The sequence below is a fragment of the Diabrotica undecimpunctata genome, chromosome 3, assembly GCF_040954645.1.
Source record: "Diabrotica undecimpunctata isolate CICGRU chromosome 3, icDiaUnde3, whole genome shotgun sequence".
Taxonomy (NCBI): Eukaryota; Metazoa; Arthropoda; class Insecta; order Coleoptera; family Chrysomelidae; genus Diabrotica; species Diabrotica undecimpunctata.
This window is the reverse complement of record NC_092805.1, coordinates 151,201,511-151,220,284: the sequence shown is the minus strand read 5'-3', so window position 1 is coordinate 151,220,284 and position 18,774 is coordinate 151,201,511. Positions and strand designations below refer to the sequence as shown.

At 31.5% G+C, this 18,774-nt stretch overlaps 2 protein-coding genes across 2 annotated transcripts in view; both read left to right on the top strand.

Annotated features, from left to right (window-relative positions):
* The window catches only part of LOC140437569 (myrosinase 1-like), a 370,048-nt gene that overhangs the window by 158,693 nt on the left and 192,581 nt on the right, over positions 1-18,774 (top strand). The window lies entirely within an intron of this gene.
* On the top strand, positions 5,214-18,691 carry LOC140436228 (retinol dehydrogenase 11-like). Its single transcript, XM_072524924.1, has 4 exons — positions 5,214-5,572; positions 9,229-9,558; positions 13,816-14,096; positions 18,482-18,691. The coding sequence occupies exons 1-4, from the start codon at positions 5,428-5,430 to the stop codon at positions 18,659-18,661; spliced, it is 936 nt and encodes a 311-aa protein (XP_072381025.1). The 5' UTR covers positions 5,214-5,427; the 3' UTR covers positions 18,662-18,691.

The window sequence follows — 18,774 nt, the reverse complement described above, 5'->3', positions numbered from 1 at the left end:
AATACTAGGTACCTAATTAAGAACCTACAAACTTCGTAAAATGTACCTAACAAAAAATAAAAATTTGGAAAGCAGATTAATGAATACAGATTTCTCTTCATATTTTGGAGTAGGGCTGGTGTAATGCTTGTAGAGAAATGAAGTATTTTTGCCCTTAATTTGACTAGGTTTGTGGCCCTTTCAAATTGATGCCTATAAAAATGTTTTCTTAGAGAAAACCCCAAAAAATAAAATCGTTAGGCGCAGGATCCAGCGTGCCATTTAATTGTACTACATGTACTTATAAGTCGATCAAGAAACGTTTGATTGAGAAAGTCAATAGTTGTTCCAGAGTTGTGAGCCGAACACCCATCCTGTTGGAAATAAGAAGAAGAAAATGGGAAGGCGTCAAACTGCCGGAATGATCTCATTCTGTAAAAGTTGTAAATATTTGGGCCCGTTTAGGTTTCCATCGATAAAAAATGGACCCACAGTATGGTCACCTAACATCCCAGTCCAAACATTTAACTAATGCGGATGCTGAGTTCGCACTGCCACACTGAGGTGCTTATTTTTCCGAGAATAATACCTTGCAATGAAAGGATTGTGTTTTTTATGTAATGAAAATGAAGATTTGTCAGAAAATAAGATATTTTTAAAAAAATGTACATTTTCATTCTGTTTATCTAACATAAATTCACAAAACTCCATCCGCCTGAAGTTATCTTCCGGAAACAGTTCTTGTGTTGGTTGTATCTTAAAGCAGTGATACCCATTCCTTTTGAGAACTCGCTGGACAGTTCGAGCTTTCATGTTAACTTCCCTAGCAATTTGTACACTATTGCATGATTCACTAGCTTCCACAAAAGCACAAATATCAATATACCTGTTTTGATGCTCCTCATCGACAGGTCTAACACGTGGTTCATTACCTGACAATTTTTACAACTGTTTACACATCCCGAAGTTTGAAAATGTTTAATGGTATTTTTAACTGTTTAAGGTCTATTTTCGAAGGCAACAATAAATAAATCAATTACTTCGTGTATCGAATGACCCTGAAAGTGCCATGTTACAAGTTGCACTTTTTCTTGGACGGTATACAACGTAATAGGTGTTTTATTAATTATTGGTTTATTCTTTCAGAACTTCGTTTGAAATTTTTAATGTCAATGTGACAATAACGACAATTCGTGCCTACTGTGAAATGAATATAGAAAATGAGTATGAATATAGAGGTGGAAACGTGTAATATGTCACAACGATTGCCATTGTGGATGGTCAATAAAACAATGTGATCTGTATGTTTAAGAAATTTTAATTTGCAAGTTACAACACAATAAAAATTCGAAATTCTAGAAAATGTATATTTATTTAATATTGATGATCATGTGGTGGTGATACAGATTTAAAAATAATTGTTCTTGGTTGGTAGATTTCATAAGACTGGAATTTCCTTGCACTCTCTTTTTTTTTGTGGAAAAAATTTGATTTGTTTATCAATATGCCTTTTTAGATTCTAGAATTCTAAAACGACCATAAATAAATGTTTAATACACTCGGAGAGAATTTTGTTAATAAGAAAAAGAAAAAAAACAATTTTTTTTACCTCTGCTGTGGGACTCCGATTACTTTGGACGGGCGTAGGAAATTTCGACACTAAGCAGGTAGCGACTAAAATTTAATGGCAATTTTCGACACCAGCCCCAATTCCCGTTTTTATCTTACAGGTATATTCGACACCAAATAAATATAGCTGCGACATAAATAAAATACCATAATTAATTAATTTATTTATTTTAATAAAAGTAATGTGCATTTTATTTCTTTATAACTGTAATAATATCTAAATCTAATACAACTAGTACCTAATTTTTGTACATTTTACCGTTAATATACTTGTATACAATGATTTATTTGCTATTATAGGAATGATAAGATACAGCTTTTATAAAATCTAACCTACGTATTTGTTGGGATCGTAGTGTATCCATCATTTTCTCCAAAAATGCCAATTTAGCCTTAACAGTAGTATCTTTGATTTTTGCTGGTATATGTAAACTATTTATTTTGACATAAGTGTCTACTTGAAATTCTTTTAACTTTTCAATAAAAATAAAAATAGAAGGATGTGTTGAATAAAAAGAAGAATTAAATCTCGAATGAAAGGATTCACAGGCATTTGTGGTCCTCGCAATAGACGGATTCTGATTAGACCATATGTGTGGTGGAAATAGAGCGCTATCGAAAATGTAATTTTCCAGTAAATAATCTGCATATATATCAAGTGTTGCGTTTATAGGTTTATATGACATTAAATCATCAAGAAAGCATTCTTCAACTTCTGCTGGATTTAAATAAGTTAAACCAAACGTATGCCTTAACCATTTTCCAATTTCTGAATTTGTATCCTTATATTCTTGTACCAAACCCAAAGATTGAATTTTTTTAAACCAGTTTTGGTGTAAGTGAAAACGGCATCCACTAATTTTTGCATTGGGCCACATATACCTACAATAAAGCACAGTGAATTGCTTTTTCAAAGTCCACAAATATTTCAGTTGGCTCTAATGATAATTGAAATGTTTCAAAAATCTGAGACCTTAATAAAGAAAATAAATTTTTGTATGTCATTGACAATTCGTCCTTTAACAAACAGTATGCTAAAGGAACATAATGTCCATTTTCCAAGCCATGTATAGTAAATAATTGTAGAAAATATTTGGTACTGTATGAAAATGTACCATCCATATACAAAGTTTTTAATTTACACAACAAACGAATATTTGTCTCGCATGAAAATACAATTACATTTAATTCAGGATGATTTAAAAACAAAAAACTTTCATTGCGACAGGTTTTAGGAGAATAATTACTAACCGCGTTATGGACTTCTGATATGCTTCTTGGTAACGGACCTGGTAACAGTTTACGACGACAGTTGTAAATGTTCTTTCTTATGCTAGCTATGTCAGGAACCGTCAGCAAATTGGCATCACACTCAGCAACAGCAGTTCTTGTAATTTTGGCAGGCTTTTTCGATATGTCCTCTTGGGCTTTTCTTTTACATGCATTGGTTACCATCTTTACTTCAAGCTTTTTTGGATCGGCTTCATGATTATGTACCAAATCACTTCTTGTGATGGTGAGGTCCTCACAGCCTATTGTAAACACTTTTGCGGAACACTTAGTGTTTCTTTGGATGCAGCGCCAAAATATCTCGCCGCTTTTTAACACTTTCTGTTTCGAGAACGAATGATGCTCCACCACTAATAAATCTCGACCACGGGAACTTTTTATCAAACTCATTTTTTAAATATCCGTATACGTGCACAAGTCAACGTCAAACAAGAAATAAATTACAACTGAAATAATTTAGTCACAAGTACACAAGTGCCACGCTCCCCGCGGTGACAATAAATATTGGGAAAACCCGCTTGTCCTGCTTGGGTGCAAATGTCCATCGCCGCTAATTACCTACCTACCTGCTTTACGCCGCGGTGTCGAAATTTCCTATAATAAAATTTGACCCTTCGATTACCCCAGGTACAAAGACAATTTGGTGTCGAAAGTTCGCCCGCCGGTTTGGACCTATTATGTTCTTATCTTTCTTTTTTAAATTGTTATGTTGTAAATCAAAATTATGACCAGAATGATTTTTTTGCCCATCTGCAAGAATTGTTTTATTTTGAATAGCTACTTGTAAATGTACTAGTACATGAATTGCCCATCTTACGTGATCCTTGACTCTTTTGTAATCTAGATCTTTGTTTACTGTTTTTGGGACATAACCTATAAAAAATAAATCTATAAATATTTAAATATTCAGATAAATATTTTAACATATTTGATTTTCATCATCACGTAGCGCTACAATCCTGGGTGGGTCTTGGCTGACTGTACAACTTTTTTCCAATTTGTTCGGTCTTCCATCAACCTAGGGTCAAATGAAATGTTCATTTCCGGAGATCGGCTTGGATGTTATTTCTCCATCGCATTCTGGGACGTCCGAGTGGTCTTTTGCCTGTGGGAATCTTTTCCCATACCAGTTTTACAAGTCGATCGTTATGCAGTCTGTGCACGTGGCCTGCCCATCTAAGTCGCTTTGATTTAATTTCTTGGACAATATCGGCGACAATATTTGATTTACTTCTATTAAATATAAAATAAAGCATTTCTCCAATGGTACTATTACATTTACTTTTTAAAATGCAAGAGCAATTGTTTTCAGAGTCTGGAAAAAAGTCATAGATAAATAGTATATATATAGTATGGACCTAATATGAACCTATAGTATGGTGTTGAATCGTGGACCTTGAACGAAGATATGTGCAGAAAATTGGAAGCATTTGAGATATGGCTATATCGGAGAATGCTTAAGATCCCGTGGACTGACCGAGTCACAAATGAGAAGGCCTTCAGAAGAATGAATAAGAACCGAGAGGTACTGACCACCATCAAATCTCAAAAGTTACAGTTCTTCGGACATATTATGCGAAATGAATCCAGATATGCTCTTCTTTAAGCCATCCTGCAAGAAAAAATATTTGGAAAACGAGGTCCCGGTAGTGGAACATCTTGGTTAAAGAACCTCAGAATCTGGTTCAACACAACATCTGTGCAGTTTTTCCGCGCTGCTGCAGATAAGATAAAGATTGCCATGATGATCGCCAATATTCGTAACGGATAGGTATATCAAAAAGAAGAAGAATGGACCTAAGAATATATATTATAAAGCAGTAAAATAAAGTTTGGTGTAAGCACAGAATAAAAATAACAATCAGAATGCCCACTCTCAAATGTCGCCTTTGAAGTGTGTTAGCTCGCGATCATCATATTTTAAACGAAAACAGACTCGGATTGAAACATTTTTTATAGATTAATAATTTACTTAATAATAGTACTACATAAAATATTGCATATTATGTCTATGGTTGCCGCAAATCAATTAAACTGGGTGAATTTTTCTATGCACACCAGATAAAATTTTACTCAACAGCACTGGTTCCGTTTAAAACATGGCTGATTCCGTCTGCACGAACGAGATGCGCGTACTTATCTTGACAAGCAGAGTGGGAATTCTGATTGTTTAATTATTCTGTGGTTTCGCAATCTTGGAGAATGGTTTATTTATTTGTCTGTAGTTTTTTTTTTAATGAATTAATAATGATATAATAGATAACGCTAAGATAACCATGTGTTATCTTTTAGGTTTATTGTAAGCTAACATAGCCGCCTCTAGACACAGATCAGTACACTTCTAATTATTAAACAACTACGCTGTCAAAAACACATGATGAGATAAATAATAATTTAATATTATGTACTTTTCGGTTTTGTGGTTCTCCTAGTTTGTTCAGTATTTTTTGAGTTAACTTGACAGATTACTATATTTGTGTATTGTTTTAGTATTTTATATGCATTTAAAGAGACTGTATATCAGTAACAATGTTATTTATTATACTTTATATTATATTTGCTTTAGTAATATTTAACGTGATCTTCAAAGTTTACGTAAAATTTAATACTATGTCGTGTAAGAATAAGGTATGTCTTGTAGGAAAAACGGTTATAGTAACAGGATCAAATACAGGTGAGAAATTTTTAAAGTAATTTTATAAATAATTTATATTAAAAGTGGGCTAATTTTAAAATGCTTGAAAAACATTATAGTTTATAGTTTCTAAATAAAACGATCTTTTGGCTTCCTAGTTCTACTCATTTTGCGAGACATTGTTTTTAAAAAATATTGTTAAAAAATTGTGTTAAAAAGGGTGTCTAACCTTCAAAATTGTTATTAACAACTTTGCGCTTGTCGTGCTGACAAGGACGACAGCGCTTAGGACTTAGGCTTTTGTCCCGTTAGGCTTGTCATAGGCGTAGGACTTTAAATTTTCATTGAAGCAGAAAAAATTTATGAAATCAAAATTGTATAAAATATAATTCTCAACATTTTTGTTTATGTACATTCATGTCATAAAGTTCTTCTTGTAGTGTCTATGTGTTTCGGATGTTGGCGACCATCATGGCATCTGTATTTTGCAAACTGCTGCTATGAAAAGATTTGTGGTTGTTGTGTTGAAACACGTACATAGATTTTTCAGCCAGGAAATCCTTTGCCCTCCTGGTCCTGGTTTTCCTTCTACTTTTCCTTGTAGAATTAATTGCAGCAACCAATATCTTTCGATTTTGGATGTTTTTATTATAGTTAACAACCTTTTCCTTTGTCGTTACCATATTTTCTATCCTAGTCCGAGGCTTGTCACCGGTTCTTTGAGCTTTTTTTTTATTTTTATATATGGCAGGCTGTTAACCATAAACAGATAGTTTATGTGAGAAGTTTGACGTCACCCAATGTGGGAAGCGGTCACTAGTTGGTACTTGGTAAAATTAGATTCAATGAAAGATGGAAAGAGAAGCTTGAACAAACCAATTCAGAGGAAATAATAAAAATTGAAAATTTAAGAGATGACTTCATAAAATCACTATATCAAAAAAGGCTAGAACAGAAAATACAAATGGAGAATATTGAAAATGAAAGAAATGTATAAACAAGCTGAAGAAAAATATTCTGGATGCTGCCCGAGAAGCACTTGGAACGAAAATAATAAACAAAAAGTGGTCAACGAAAACACCATGTTTTACACTAGAGGTTAAACAAAAATGTCACCAAAAAAAAAGCTTTCCTAAAATATAAGTCAGAAAAAACAAATGAATCATATGAAGAATATAAAAGAATCAGAACTGAAACTAATCAAATGGTAAGAAAAACAAAAATAGATTACTGGAAAAAATTCACAAAAGGACTGGAGATGGATTTTTTATGGACAACAGAAACAAGTATGGCGCTTCATAAGACAACAAAGAAGCGAAATGAAAGAACTAGTTGAAATAGAACACATACAAGAGGATACATGGGTGACCTTCCTGACAGAAATATTTAAAAAGCAAAACGAAGAACCTTTACCAGAAACGCCAAATATAATACCTGAGGAAAAGACCGAAATCTCCCAAAACGATGTGAAAGAAGGAATAAATAAATTAAAACACAGAAAGTCACCAGGAGAAGATTAAATCCCAAATGAACCCTTAAAATATGGAGGTGATCACCTTATACAACAACTGCAACTTCTTATTAATAAAATAATCACCACGAATAGAATACCAGATGAATGGAGGAGAGCGATCATGGTGATGTTCTTCAAAAAAGGAGATAAGAAAGACCCCAATAATTATCGAGCAATAATTCTATTAAATACAACACTCAAATTGACAACAAGAATAATAGCGACAAAAATAAACGAACGAATATCTCTGCAAGGGGAACAGCAAGGATTTCGGACGAGAAGATCATGCACGGATTCAGTTTTTGTAATAAGACAAATAAAAGAAAAGTCGCCAGAATACAACAAACCAGCATATATGTATGTGATAAATTTGAAGAAAGCGTTTGATAGAGTGAGAATTCGGGACCCGATACATTTATTATATGAAAAGGGAATATCACTGGATTTAGTAAAAACCGTTGAGAATATATTTAAAGATAACATAGCTAAGATGTAAAAGAAAACTATCGCAGCCTATCAAATATGAAACTGGCATTAGACAAGGAGATTCGCTCAGCCCAATAATATTTAATCTGATAATGGATGAAATCATAAAGAAAGTTAAAAAAAGAAGAGGATATAGAATGGGAGAAAAGGAAATAAGGATATTATACTACGCCGATGACGTCATAATAACAGCCGAAAATGAAGATGACCTACAAAGATTAATTAAAGAATTCGAAGATACTGCGCTCATATACAACATGGAGATCTCAACAGAAAAAACTAAAGTGATAGTGATATCAGCGGAACAGAGACGATGTAAACTTGTCGTAAATAACAAAATAATGGAACAAGTGATGGCAACTGAATACTTGGGAATAAAACTGTCAAGCTACGGAAAAGTGGAAAAAGAAGTACAAAAATAAGTGAACATGGCAAACAGAGCAGTAAGATGTCTCAACAACACAATCTGGAGAAACAAATACCTCACAACGGAAACGAAAACCAGGATAATATATAAATCAACAATAAGACCGATAATGACGTACACAGCGGAAACTCTAAGAGACATAGTAAGAAGTGAGGAAATATGAGCGAGATGTGGTATAGAGGAAATAAACGCTTGGACCAAAAGAAGAAAAGTGGAATGGAATCAACACATCGAAAGAATGACAGAAAATAGAATAGAACGAATAACAAGAGACAAATCGCCAAATGGAAGAAGATCATTGGGACGACCGAGAAAAAGATGGTCAGACAACGTCAATTGAGGCTAAAAACCTAAGTAAAACACGCATTAAGCCTATTTATAAAGTAGGAAGAAGAAGAACTCTTTTCCTTTTTGCATTCTTAATAAAACGTCCTGGTTAGTAACGTGATCAGTATAGGATATCTTCTTGCTAGTAGCGTCTGTGAGAGTCCACGACTCAACTCCGAACAACAATATAGGAAAGATATAACATCGTAGTAATCTGATTTATATGGGTACTGATAAATCATGACATTTGAGTAGCTTAGCCATTTTTTTTAAATGCAGATCTTGCCTTTTCTATCCTACATTTTATTTCTAGGAAATGGTCGTAATTTTCATTGACGTTCGTATTGGGTAGGTGTATGTTTTTACTCTTTCTATTGGTTCCTTCTTAGAAATCATCATACATTTTGCTTTCTTAATGTTCAGTGAAAGTCCATATCTCTGACTCACTTGTGAATTACTTCTGTGATTCTTGTCGTAAAGTTAATGACAGATAATTAAATAATTATGTTTTGTTACTATTTTCCCCCCTAACTTGGAAAATATTGCCGATATATTGGAATAATATTACCGCACGAAAAATTTGCAAAAGAGAAATTGTAGAAAATTGCATTTGTAACAATTTCAATCTGTACCATTTTTGTCTAAAAATTATGGCGGAGATATTTAGCAAAAACAGTTCTTTAAATTCAAGATTCGGAGGTGAAATTCAGCGTGCGATTTGAAATTTACAATACTAATAACTACGACTAAAGGTTGGACTATTAAAATTTGAGGTAGCTCACCATGCAAGGTTAGGCGTCTTTTTCGTCTAATCTGACTGGACTACAAGTAGCTATGTACTTGTTTATTTATCTTGCACATGAGTATACGCCTACCAAAGCTAATGTAAAAGCTTCTTCTACTTTTAAGAATAATATTATAGGTAAAAATTCTCTGTTTTAGGTATTGGGTATGAAACTGCGTTAGAATGCGCTAAAAGAGGAGCACGAGTCATTATTGCATGTAGGGATCATCGTAAAGGAACTGTAGCTGTTCAAAATATTAAAACTCTAACACAAAATCAGAACATAGTTCTCAAAATTGTAGATTTAGCTTCACTAACGTCTGTTAAGAACTTTGCTACTAATATTTTGCAAACAGAGGAAAAACTTGATATACTTATAAATAACGCTGGAACTCTAATGCTTGGCGATCAGTTGACTGAAGATGGTTTTCAGTTAGAGATGCAAATCAATTACTTTGGACCAGTTTTATTAACGCTTATGTTAGTTAGTAAGTAACATCATTTTATATTTTATGTATAGTTTAAATGTAGAACTCTAAGAAGAACCTCAGGTTTCTCTTAAGTCTGGACCAATTTCTTGGCCCAGAAACCAAAAATATGAATCTCAAGGGTACTCACGGACTTCGGGGAACTCTGATCTCCAATCCGGGCGCTACTAAAACCTGAGAAATTGAATCTGGAAACTGCACTGGCAGCACTATTACCAATTTCCTTATGCTAGTTTTATGCGGTTAGATAAAAAGAAATTTATACAGTTTGGAAACTTTTATTGAAAAACTAGTGATTTTGCCCGTCACCATATGACGGGGATCCAATCAATTGCATCTACAATCACTCCACTTAATCCACTCCACTGATCTGTTGTACAACTTTCATAACAAATAAATCACTTTTGGAGAGTCGCTGAATTTTTTGCGTAAAGTCGTGTTATAAAATCGATCTATGTATAAAACCAGCGTAACTCTAGTTAGGCAATTTATTTGTTGGGAAAGCTGGAGTTTTTTATTATATTTTTTACCGATCACCAAATTCGCAGCCAATTTTTTAGGATCAACAAAATTTTCAAACGAATTAAAAACTAAATTTTTAAAATAATAAAGTTCTTGCATGAAAGGTCCGGTCTTTTCACCTCCAGATAAATATTGTCCTATCTGACAGATAGTTATTTGAAAGATAGACATTTATTTATAAAATAAAATGTACCCTTTTTTCACGTCAAATTATGTTGCGGTAAATTATCTTTAAGATAAATGTAAAAATTATTTTGGAACACACCAATATTTAATTAATTATTGTTCTGAAGCTATTTCCTTGTGGCATTTTAAAGTAATTACTATTTAAATGGGAATAAGCCACAATTAAAGGTTAAAGTACGTTTATTGACGTTTCAATTTCCACTTCGGAAATCGTTGAAAAACGATTAGAAAGAAATTACAATAATATTTTAATATCTGTTTTGATTATGCAATTTGGGGTGACAGGAATAAATTAAATTATGTAAAGAAAAATTTAATAACAAATAAAAAAATAATACATGTTTAATGATTCTTCTCAGGTTTTCCCATAATACTAAAATATTATATAAGGTTAGTTAAAACATCTTAAACCAGTATTCATAGACAGATCAAATTGTTTTAATTTTGATCTCTCGCTATGATTTACTCGAAGAATGTTGCTGTAAATTAGAACTGTTGAATATTTTTCATATTAATGTCCTTTTTAGATAAACCTTCTCTTCCATACATAGAAAGTTATGTTGCATATCTGGTTCTAATATGAAATTCATAATAGAAATTGGATTGTTTAGTGGACTTCTTAAAAATGGCTTTACTTTATAATCAGAATCTCCTTGTAAGAACCCATTTCTACTATCTCCATTTAAACTTTTTATCAATAAAACAGAATTATTTATATCTACCTGGTAGGTACCTAGAGAAAGATATTCAAGCGGTATCACGAAATTGTCAGAATTTAAAATCAATATTCCATATATTATATGGAAGATTTATTGAAAGTTTTGAAAATTTCCTGCTATACTCTAGATATTTTGTATACTTACTCTGAGTCTTTTTTATATATAATTTAGTGTATTTTATAATTATTAATCTGACAACCTAGGTACTACGTGCATATTTTTCATTTTGGAATCCGATACTACTATTATTGAATCAATAGCACCAATATCTCTTGAAAAAGGTTAATTAATCCATTTTTTATCCAAAATATTGAATCTCTAACTAAGTAAATGAAAATATGTACACACCCACTTTTATAATCATTTATTAACAACTATTTACAATATTTTCTTAGAATATAGATCACTGTCGGTTTACTTCATCTTAATTTGTACCAACTGGATTGCAGCAGCGCAAGATAGACTGAATAGAGGTTTTTCGAGGAGGCCTATGTTTAGCAGTGGACGACTATGGGCTGATGATGATGATGATGATTACTTAATCTTAACCTTTTAAAAAAGTCTTTATCATTACAAAAATTAAAATGTTCAATTCTGCATCAAATATTATATTCTCGCAATATAAACATTAAAACATTATATTTATAAACATTAAACATCATAATGATCATACTCTCCGATTTCATTAAATATTTTAATATCCATGTCTCTAACCTACTCTAATCAACAATATTTAGGTTATATTTTTGATTTCGCGATAAACTACAACATATTAGCGAACTACAATAAACACAATTTATTTTTCAGATAACTTTTTATTCAGTACTTTATTTGGCAAAGAAATATTTTATATTTTATGTCAGATAATTTTAATTATCTGACAACATAATACTTTAAATTATTTTGTATTAAATCGTATCTTAAAAATATTAATAATATTATTTATTAATTATATTAATATGTAATTAATATGTTTTGTTTTATTGGTTAAACGTATCATTTCAAAAGCAAAATATGATTGACTCATAGGTTGAAATGTCAGTAGTCCAGATTTCTTTATTTGGATGACGTTAGGATTTTAAATCTAAACTAACATAAAGCTTTAAATTATTTTGTATTAAATTCTACCTTAAAAATATTATTAAAATTAATTATTAATTATGTTAATGTAATTCAGTATTGTTAATTAAACGTATAGTTTCAAGAATAAAATAGGATTGAAATTTCAAATGATGGTAATTCAGATTTCTTTCCTAGATGGCGTCGTTAGTTTACTGGACAAACGGTGTGACTTGTCATCATAGCCTTTTATATAGAAAGATGCCACAGGTATAGAACATCGAAAGATAGGAAAATTAAATAAATAAAAAAAGCACAAAATAATATAAAAGTTTAAATGAAAACAAAACCATCAAGATATGTTAAAATGATTTACAAAACTCGATTTAAGAAGAAGTATAAGTTAAAAGATGATTGGATGAGACAGAAAATTGTGGATCTAATAGGAAGAAAATATAAAAATAGAGACACTAACAAGTACCGGGACATCAACAAATAAAAAATCCAAGATCTAGCGTAATACCAACACCATTATAATGGCTAATATCGCTGTTTCCAGAATGGTAAAAAGCATAACTAATTTTCTCGACACATCCGGCTACCCTCATTTAGATTTGTCTTTAGAGCGGTTTATTAGTAGAAACAAAATGCTGGAAAAAGTATAAATATCGAAGGAAAATTTTATTAAGCACAAAAAAAATTTATATTATCTAAAAAATCTGTTTTTACTTTTTAACAGAGAGAAACGTTTATTTATTGTTAATAATTTTAAAACAGAAATTAATTTGACTTAATTATCTTTATTAGCGTAATGCTCCATAAAATGTATTAAATTACAAATAAAGAAACTGTTAAAGATTACGTTCTCAAACATTGCAAAAACAGCAGAAAATATAAATATAACCTATTATAATTTTAAAATATGACTTAGTTACTATGCATCAGGTAAAAATATCGTGATTAGGCCAAATAACTTGGGAGATTTCATGAGCTAAAATAAAAAAAATTAAATGGCGTTTGATGAAAAATTCAACGAAGACATAATAATTAAAATTTGTTTAATTTACTAATGTTTGTATTTTGAGAACGATTTCCGAAGTGGAAATTAAAACGTCAATAAACGTATTTTAACCTTTAATTGTGGCTTATTCCACAATTCCAAAATCCAAAATCGATTCCAAAATCGATTGGCATAACTCATAAATTATTATCAGCACAAAAGACCCACACTTACCTATTTTGAATGCTTTAGATGTCAGAAAGACGAAAAACATTGTCCCAGTGGTCGAAGCCTCGGCTTTACGTTGTAGTAAAGAATGTGATCGACTTTCATTGGGAAGTAATTATATTTTCAACGTACACAACGGTAGATGCATGCGGCACAAATGCTTGTATAGTTCTTCCAGTTTCGTAATATTAAACTATTTCCGTAAAGATACGTGAGACGAAAAAACTGGGAATATTTTGAACGTCAAGTCGCACTGTTTAAGAAGCATAATAAATTAGTTAATCCTTTACCTGCATTTAGCTTATGCGTTTTGGGGTAACTTACCGGTTTCCCACAGGTGTGTATAATTTAATCGTTGTCAAATTTGACAAAAAATATGAATATAGTCAATTTTAACGTGGGACATTTCAAGATATATGCAATTACCGATTAAATAGGGTCACATAGTGTTAAAAATATTAAGAATAAATACAATAAAATATTTAAGTAAATACTTAATACTATTCCAAACAGTTATTATGTTTGATTTCATTATTATTTTAGATTTATTAAAAAAATCCACAGCTAGTAGAATAATAAACGTCGCTTCGGAGGCAGCTAAATATGCTAGGCTGGATGTAAAAAATCTTAATGGAAAGCCAAACTATCCCACTGCAAAATTGTGCAATATACTGTTTACTCAAGAGTTGGCCAAGAGATTAAATGAATTTAATATTAGCGTATTTGCTCTTCATCCAGGAATGATAGCTACTGACATAATCACTAGACATCTTTCGCCTGTTGTCTACAGTGGTGTTGCGCCGTTATCAAAATTTTTATTTAAAGTGAGTATACGTGAGATGAAAAAAACTGTTTTAGTTTTACTATAATAAACTACCAGTAAAATGGTAGTAAAGTTGTGAAGTCGTAAACCTTTAAATGTGCAATTTAAAAATATACTCGTATCATTACTTTTTCTTCTGGAAATTTCAGTTCACAAATTTACATTTAGATAGTATATGAATTTCAATGTACGAATTACAGGATAATTGAAAATATCGTTTACTTTTAAAATTCTAATGATGGCCGACCGCCTTAATTTTATGAATTTCATAATCCATATACTTTGGGATAATAAACCGATTTGAAGAGATGACCAAACGTAATTTTTCTCATAAAATCAAGTTTATAGTTTATATATATATATATATATATATATATATATATATATATATATATATATAAATTAAACTTAGAGCTAAGATTAATATTATTATAAAAATTAATATTAAACTCACCAGTCTTCCGGGTTGAACCGCGTCGATATCCATTTTGCCGAGCTTTCGACATCCTCTCTGATGTCTTCTTCAGGGCTTCCGAGGTCTCAGTCTCCCGAGCCCCCAGACTGAGTGACTAGTGAGTGTAGTAGTGTCTGGAGGCTCGGGAGACTGAGACCTCGGAAGCCCTGAAGAAGACATCAGAGAGGATGTCGAAAGCTCGGCAAAATGGATATCGACGCGGTTCAACCCGGAAGACTGGTGAGTTTAATATTAATTTTTATAATAATATTAATCTTAGCTCTAAGTTTAATTGTACTAACCGCGGAAATCTTTCCGAACATATATATAAATATATATATATATATATATATATATATATATATATAAATATATATATATATATAAATATATATATATATATATATATATATATATATATATATATATATATATATATATATATATGTGTATACTTAAAGATTTTGTTATAAATTTAGTTAAGTTGCTGTTTGGTGTGTCTGATGAATACACTACGAGTTTTTAGGACTTTTTTTAGATTGGGGATTTTGTCGACGTATGGACGTTTTGAAGAAGTCTATCAGTGATATTTTTAAATATCACTGATGTTTAAATTTGTCCGTTAGATAATTAACGAGATCAACTTTTTCGTCTACTAAACAAAGGTCAGCAGCTACAGGCCTTATAGGTCCCTGCCTTATAAAAACTTGGTAATTTCCCTCCATTTTTCCCTTGTTTTCTCTCTCCAATTTCTGACGCCTATTTCTGACAAGTCTCACTCTACTGCTTCCAACCATTTCTTCTTTGGACGTCCTCTACTTTTTTCCCCATTTCTCCCTCCATCAGTATTGTTTTAACATTTCGATTCTCTGGCATTCGTATAATGTGACCAAGCCATCTAGTTATTTAGGCTCATATTCTTTCCATAATTGCTGGTTTTCTATACATTCTCATTATTTTTTTGTTCGTCTTCTCCAAATATCCTCGGCGTATTTATTCCTCCAAAGATTTTTCTGAGCCCCTTTCTTTCCCAGACCTCTACTTTCTTTTCTTCCTGCTGGTTCATAATCCACGTTTCACTGGCATACATCACTGTGGGTCTGATTACTGTCTCGTAGACTCGCAGTTTTGCTATTCTTGACACATTTTTTGCTTTCAGTAATAAATTTAGTGGCCCTATTGCTCTGCTCCTCTTTGTTAATCTTTTGTCTATCTCTTTTTCTTCTTTTCACGTGTTCGTTATGGTTTCTCCTAACTATTCAAACTCAGACACTTTTTCAAAACTACAGTTATGTCTCCTCTCATTTCCATATATTGCGTCGTTTTTGTTTGGTTTATTATTAATCCGTATCTTTTCGCTTTTTCTTCAAATTTCTGGAAAACTTTTTCTAAATGTTTAATTGTAACAATAAAACACTGAAAACTTTGTTTTCAAAACTTCGACAAAATTTATTTTAAATTCTTATCACTACAGCTGTTTCGGTTAATTGCCTTTCTCAAGTGATCTGTTTTTGGCATGGGTTTACACTTTATAGTCTCTAATGAAATAGGTTGAGGAGGGGAGAACTGTTTGTCTCAAGCTAGTCATTCAGAATTATATCTGTGTTTTTTAATTTATTGATTTCCATAGATTCTAACAAAGATAGCTTAAGGCCTTTATTTTGAATGTGTAGAATTTTAAATTCGTCATTAAAAGAATGATTATGATCTAGAAGGTGAAGTGCGTATGTAGAATCTGTTTTTCTATTATTGAAATACAAACTTAAATGTGGCGACTGCCCAAAAACTTACATTGGTCAAACAGGTAGAAATTTTAATAAACGAATAGCAGAACATAAAAGGACTTTAAATAATAGAAAAACAGATTCTACATACGCACTTCACCTTCTAGATCATAATCATTCTTTTAATGACGAATTTAAAATTCTGCACATTCAAAATAAAGGCCTTAAGCTATCTTTGTTAGAATCTATGGAAATCAACAAATTAAAAAACACAGATATAATTCTGAATGACCAGCTTGAGACAAACAGTTCTCCCCTCCTCAACCTATTTTATTAGAGACTATAAAGTGTAAACCCATGCCAAAAACAGATCACTTGAGAAAGGCAATTAGCCGAAACAGCTGTAGTGATAAGAATTTAAAATCAATTTTGTGGAAGTTTTGAAAACAAAGTTTTCAGTGTTTAATTGTTATCGCTAGTATTACCACATCATCCGCGTACCCTATGCGCTGTTCAATGCTTTGAAAATAGTCCTGTTTGTGCTCATATTTGATCTTCTTACGATTTGTTCTAATACTAGGTTAAATAAATTCGTTGATAGCGGATTCCCTTGTTTTAAATCTCTATTCACTGGGAACTATCTTGAAAAGTTTCCTCCATTGTTACTCTATTTATCGTGTTCCTAAGAGTCATTCTCAATAGCTTTATATTTAAATGGGAATAAGCCACAATTAAAGGTTAAAATACGTTTATTGACGTTTCAATTTCCACTTCGGAAATTGAAACGTCAATAAACGTATTTTAACCTTTAATTGTGGCTTATTCCCATTTAAATATAAATTAATTTAAAATGCCACAAGAAAATAGCTTCAGAACAATATTCTCAATAGCATTATAAGCTTTAATGATGTTTCTAATGTTCTCATGGCCTTATATAGCATCGTTCGATTTAGGGAGTCATACGCTTGTTTTTCTTTACGAATCTTTAAGAATACTAAACACAAAACTAACGTCGTAATGCAATTGTAATACTTTGTCATAAAGATCTACGCTAAATCTAACAACGTACTAGATCTTTTTTATTACGATCATTTAAAAACCATAAGGCATATGTCTTTATTTAAAATATTAGCTCAAATCAAGTTTTCCTGTAATACTAAAGAAACATAACAATACTGCACAAAAATGTTATGATCAAAAAATAGCTTTCAGTCAACTTGGACTTATTGTTGCGTCTTACCTTTTTGCGGTTGTATACAGTTTTTTACTAGACAGATAGATTCATAGCATTAGATAGTCAGTAAGGTATATGTAATCAAGTTTGCTAGCTTATGGTCCAGGCAATCAATGATTTTTGACCTAGGACTAGTTATATTTTTTCTAGTCAAAGTATTTTTTTTGTTATCAGGTTTATTTGTTAATCCTCATTGAAAATTAGGTGAGGCTTAACTTCTATTGTTTTTTGGCGTTCTTGTTTGCTACTGTTATTAAATTTTTCGTCCATTATCTAAAATTTCTTACCCATGACTAATCTCGTCGTCGTTTTGATACGGCGACCATCTTTTCTTACTTCCAGATTTTAACATGAACTGGCCAATTGTACTCACAATTCAAAATACATTTTTATTTAGGGAATTATTATATACCAATCGAATAAAATGATAATTGAGATGAAATCACATAAATATGTGTATAAATACACTAATTTTACCGACTAACTTACTTTTTATGCAGGAAGTTTGTTCTTTTAAGTGCTTTTACATGCACATCTAACAAATCTCCTTAGTTTTACCAATATGCAATTCAAGTAAACTAATTTTCTTAGAGAGTGCTTCAGTCAGTGAAATAAGATTTTACCTTGAATTATCTTGTTTAAACATTTTATTACATTGCCGACAATTACCTCTCCTATAGATGTTACAAAGGTAACCAAACAGTGTCGAAGACTATTTTAGATTCTTTAAAATTGTATTTTACAGAAATCAGATATACAATTATATACAAGTTAGATTGGATTATAACATAGGTATTTGGATTTCTTGTTAAATATTGAGTAACCTCCCGAAAGACCGGCTTATTCCAAGGCCTGCTTTTTTTACGTTTTTTTTTATATCTCTGTGTGGTCAACAATATAGGTTATGCACCTGTGCTATTTTTTCAGTTATTATTAAAAAATGTCCTTAAATATAATTATCCTTTTTTTTGCAGACTCCTGAAGAGGGTGCGCAAACAACAATCTATGTAGCCACCGAGCCAGGTATAGAGTACCTAACAGGAGGATTTTTCTCAGAATGTCATTATCAAGAACATTACAAAACTGCTAGAGACCCAGAATTAGCGCGACAGCTGTGGGATGAAACCATTAAATTGTTAAATTATAATGACTGATTAAAGTAAAGTTTATGTATCTATTTTTAATTCAAAACACTTTTTTTAGCATAGATGCAGTCTATTGGAAAAAAATATCTTTTTAAAGTGTTTAAAATAACCGCAGGTTCATT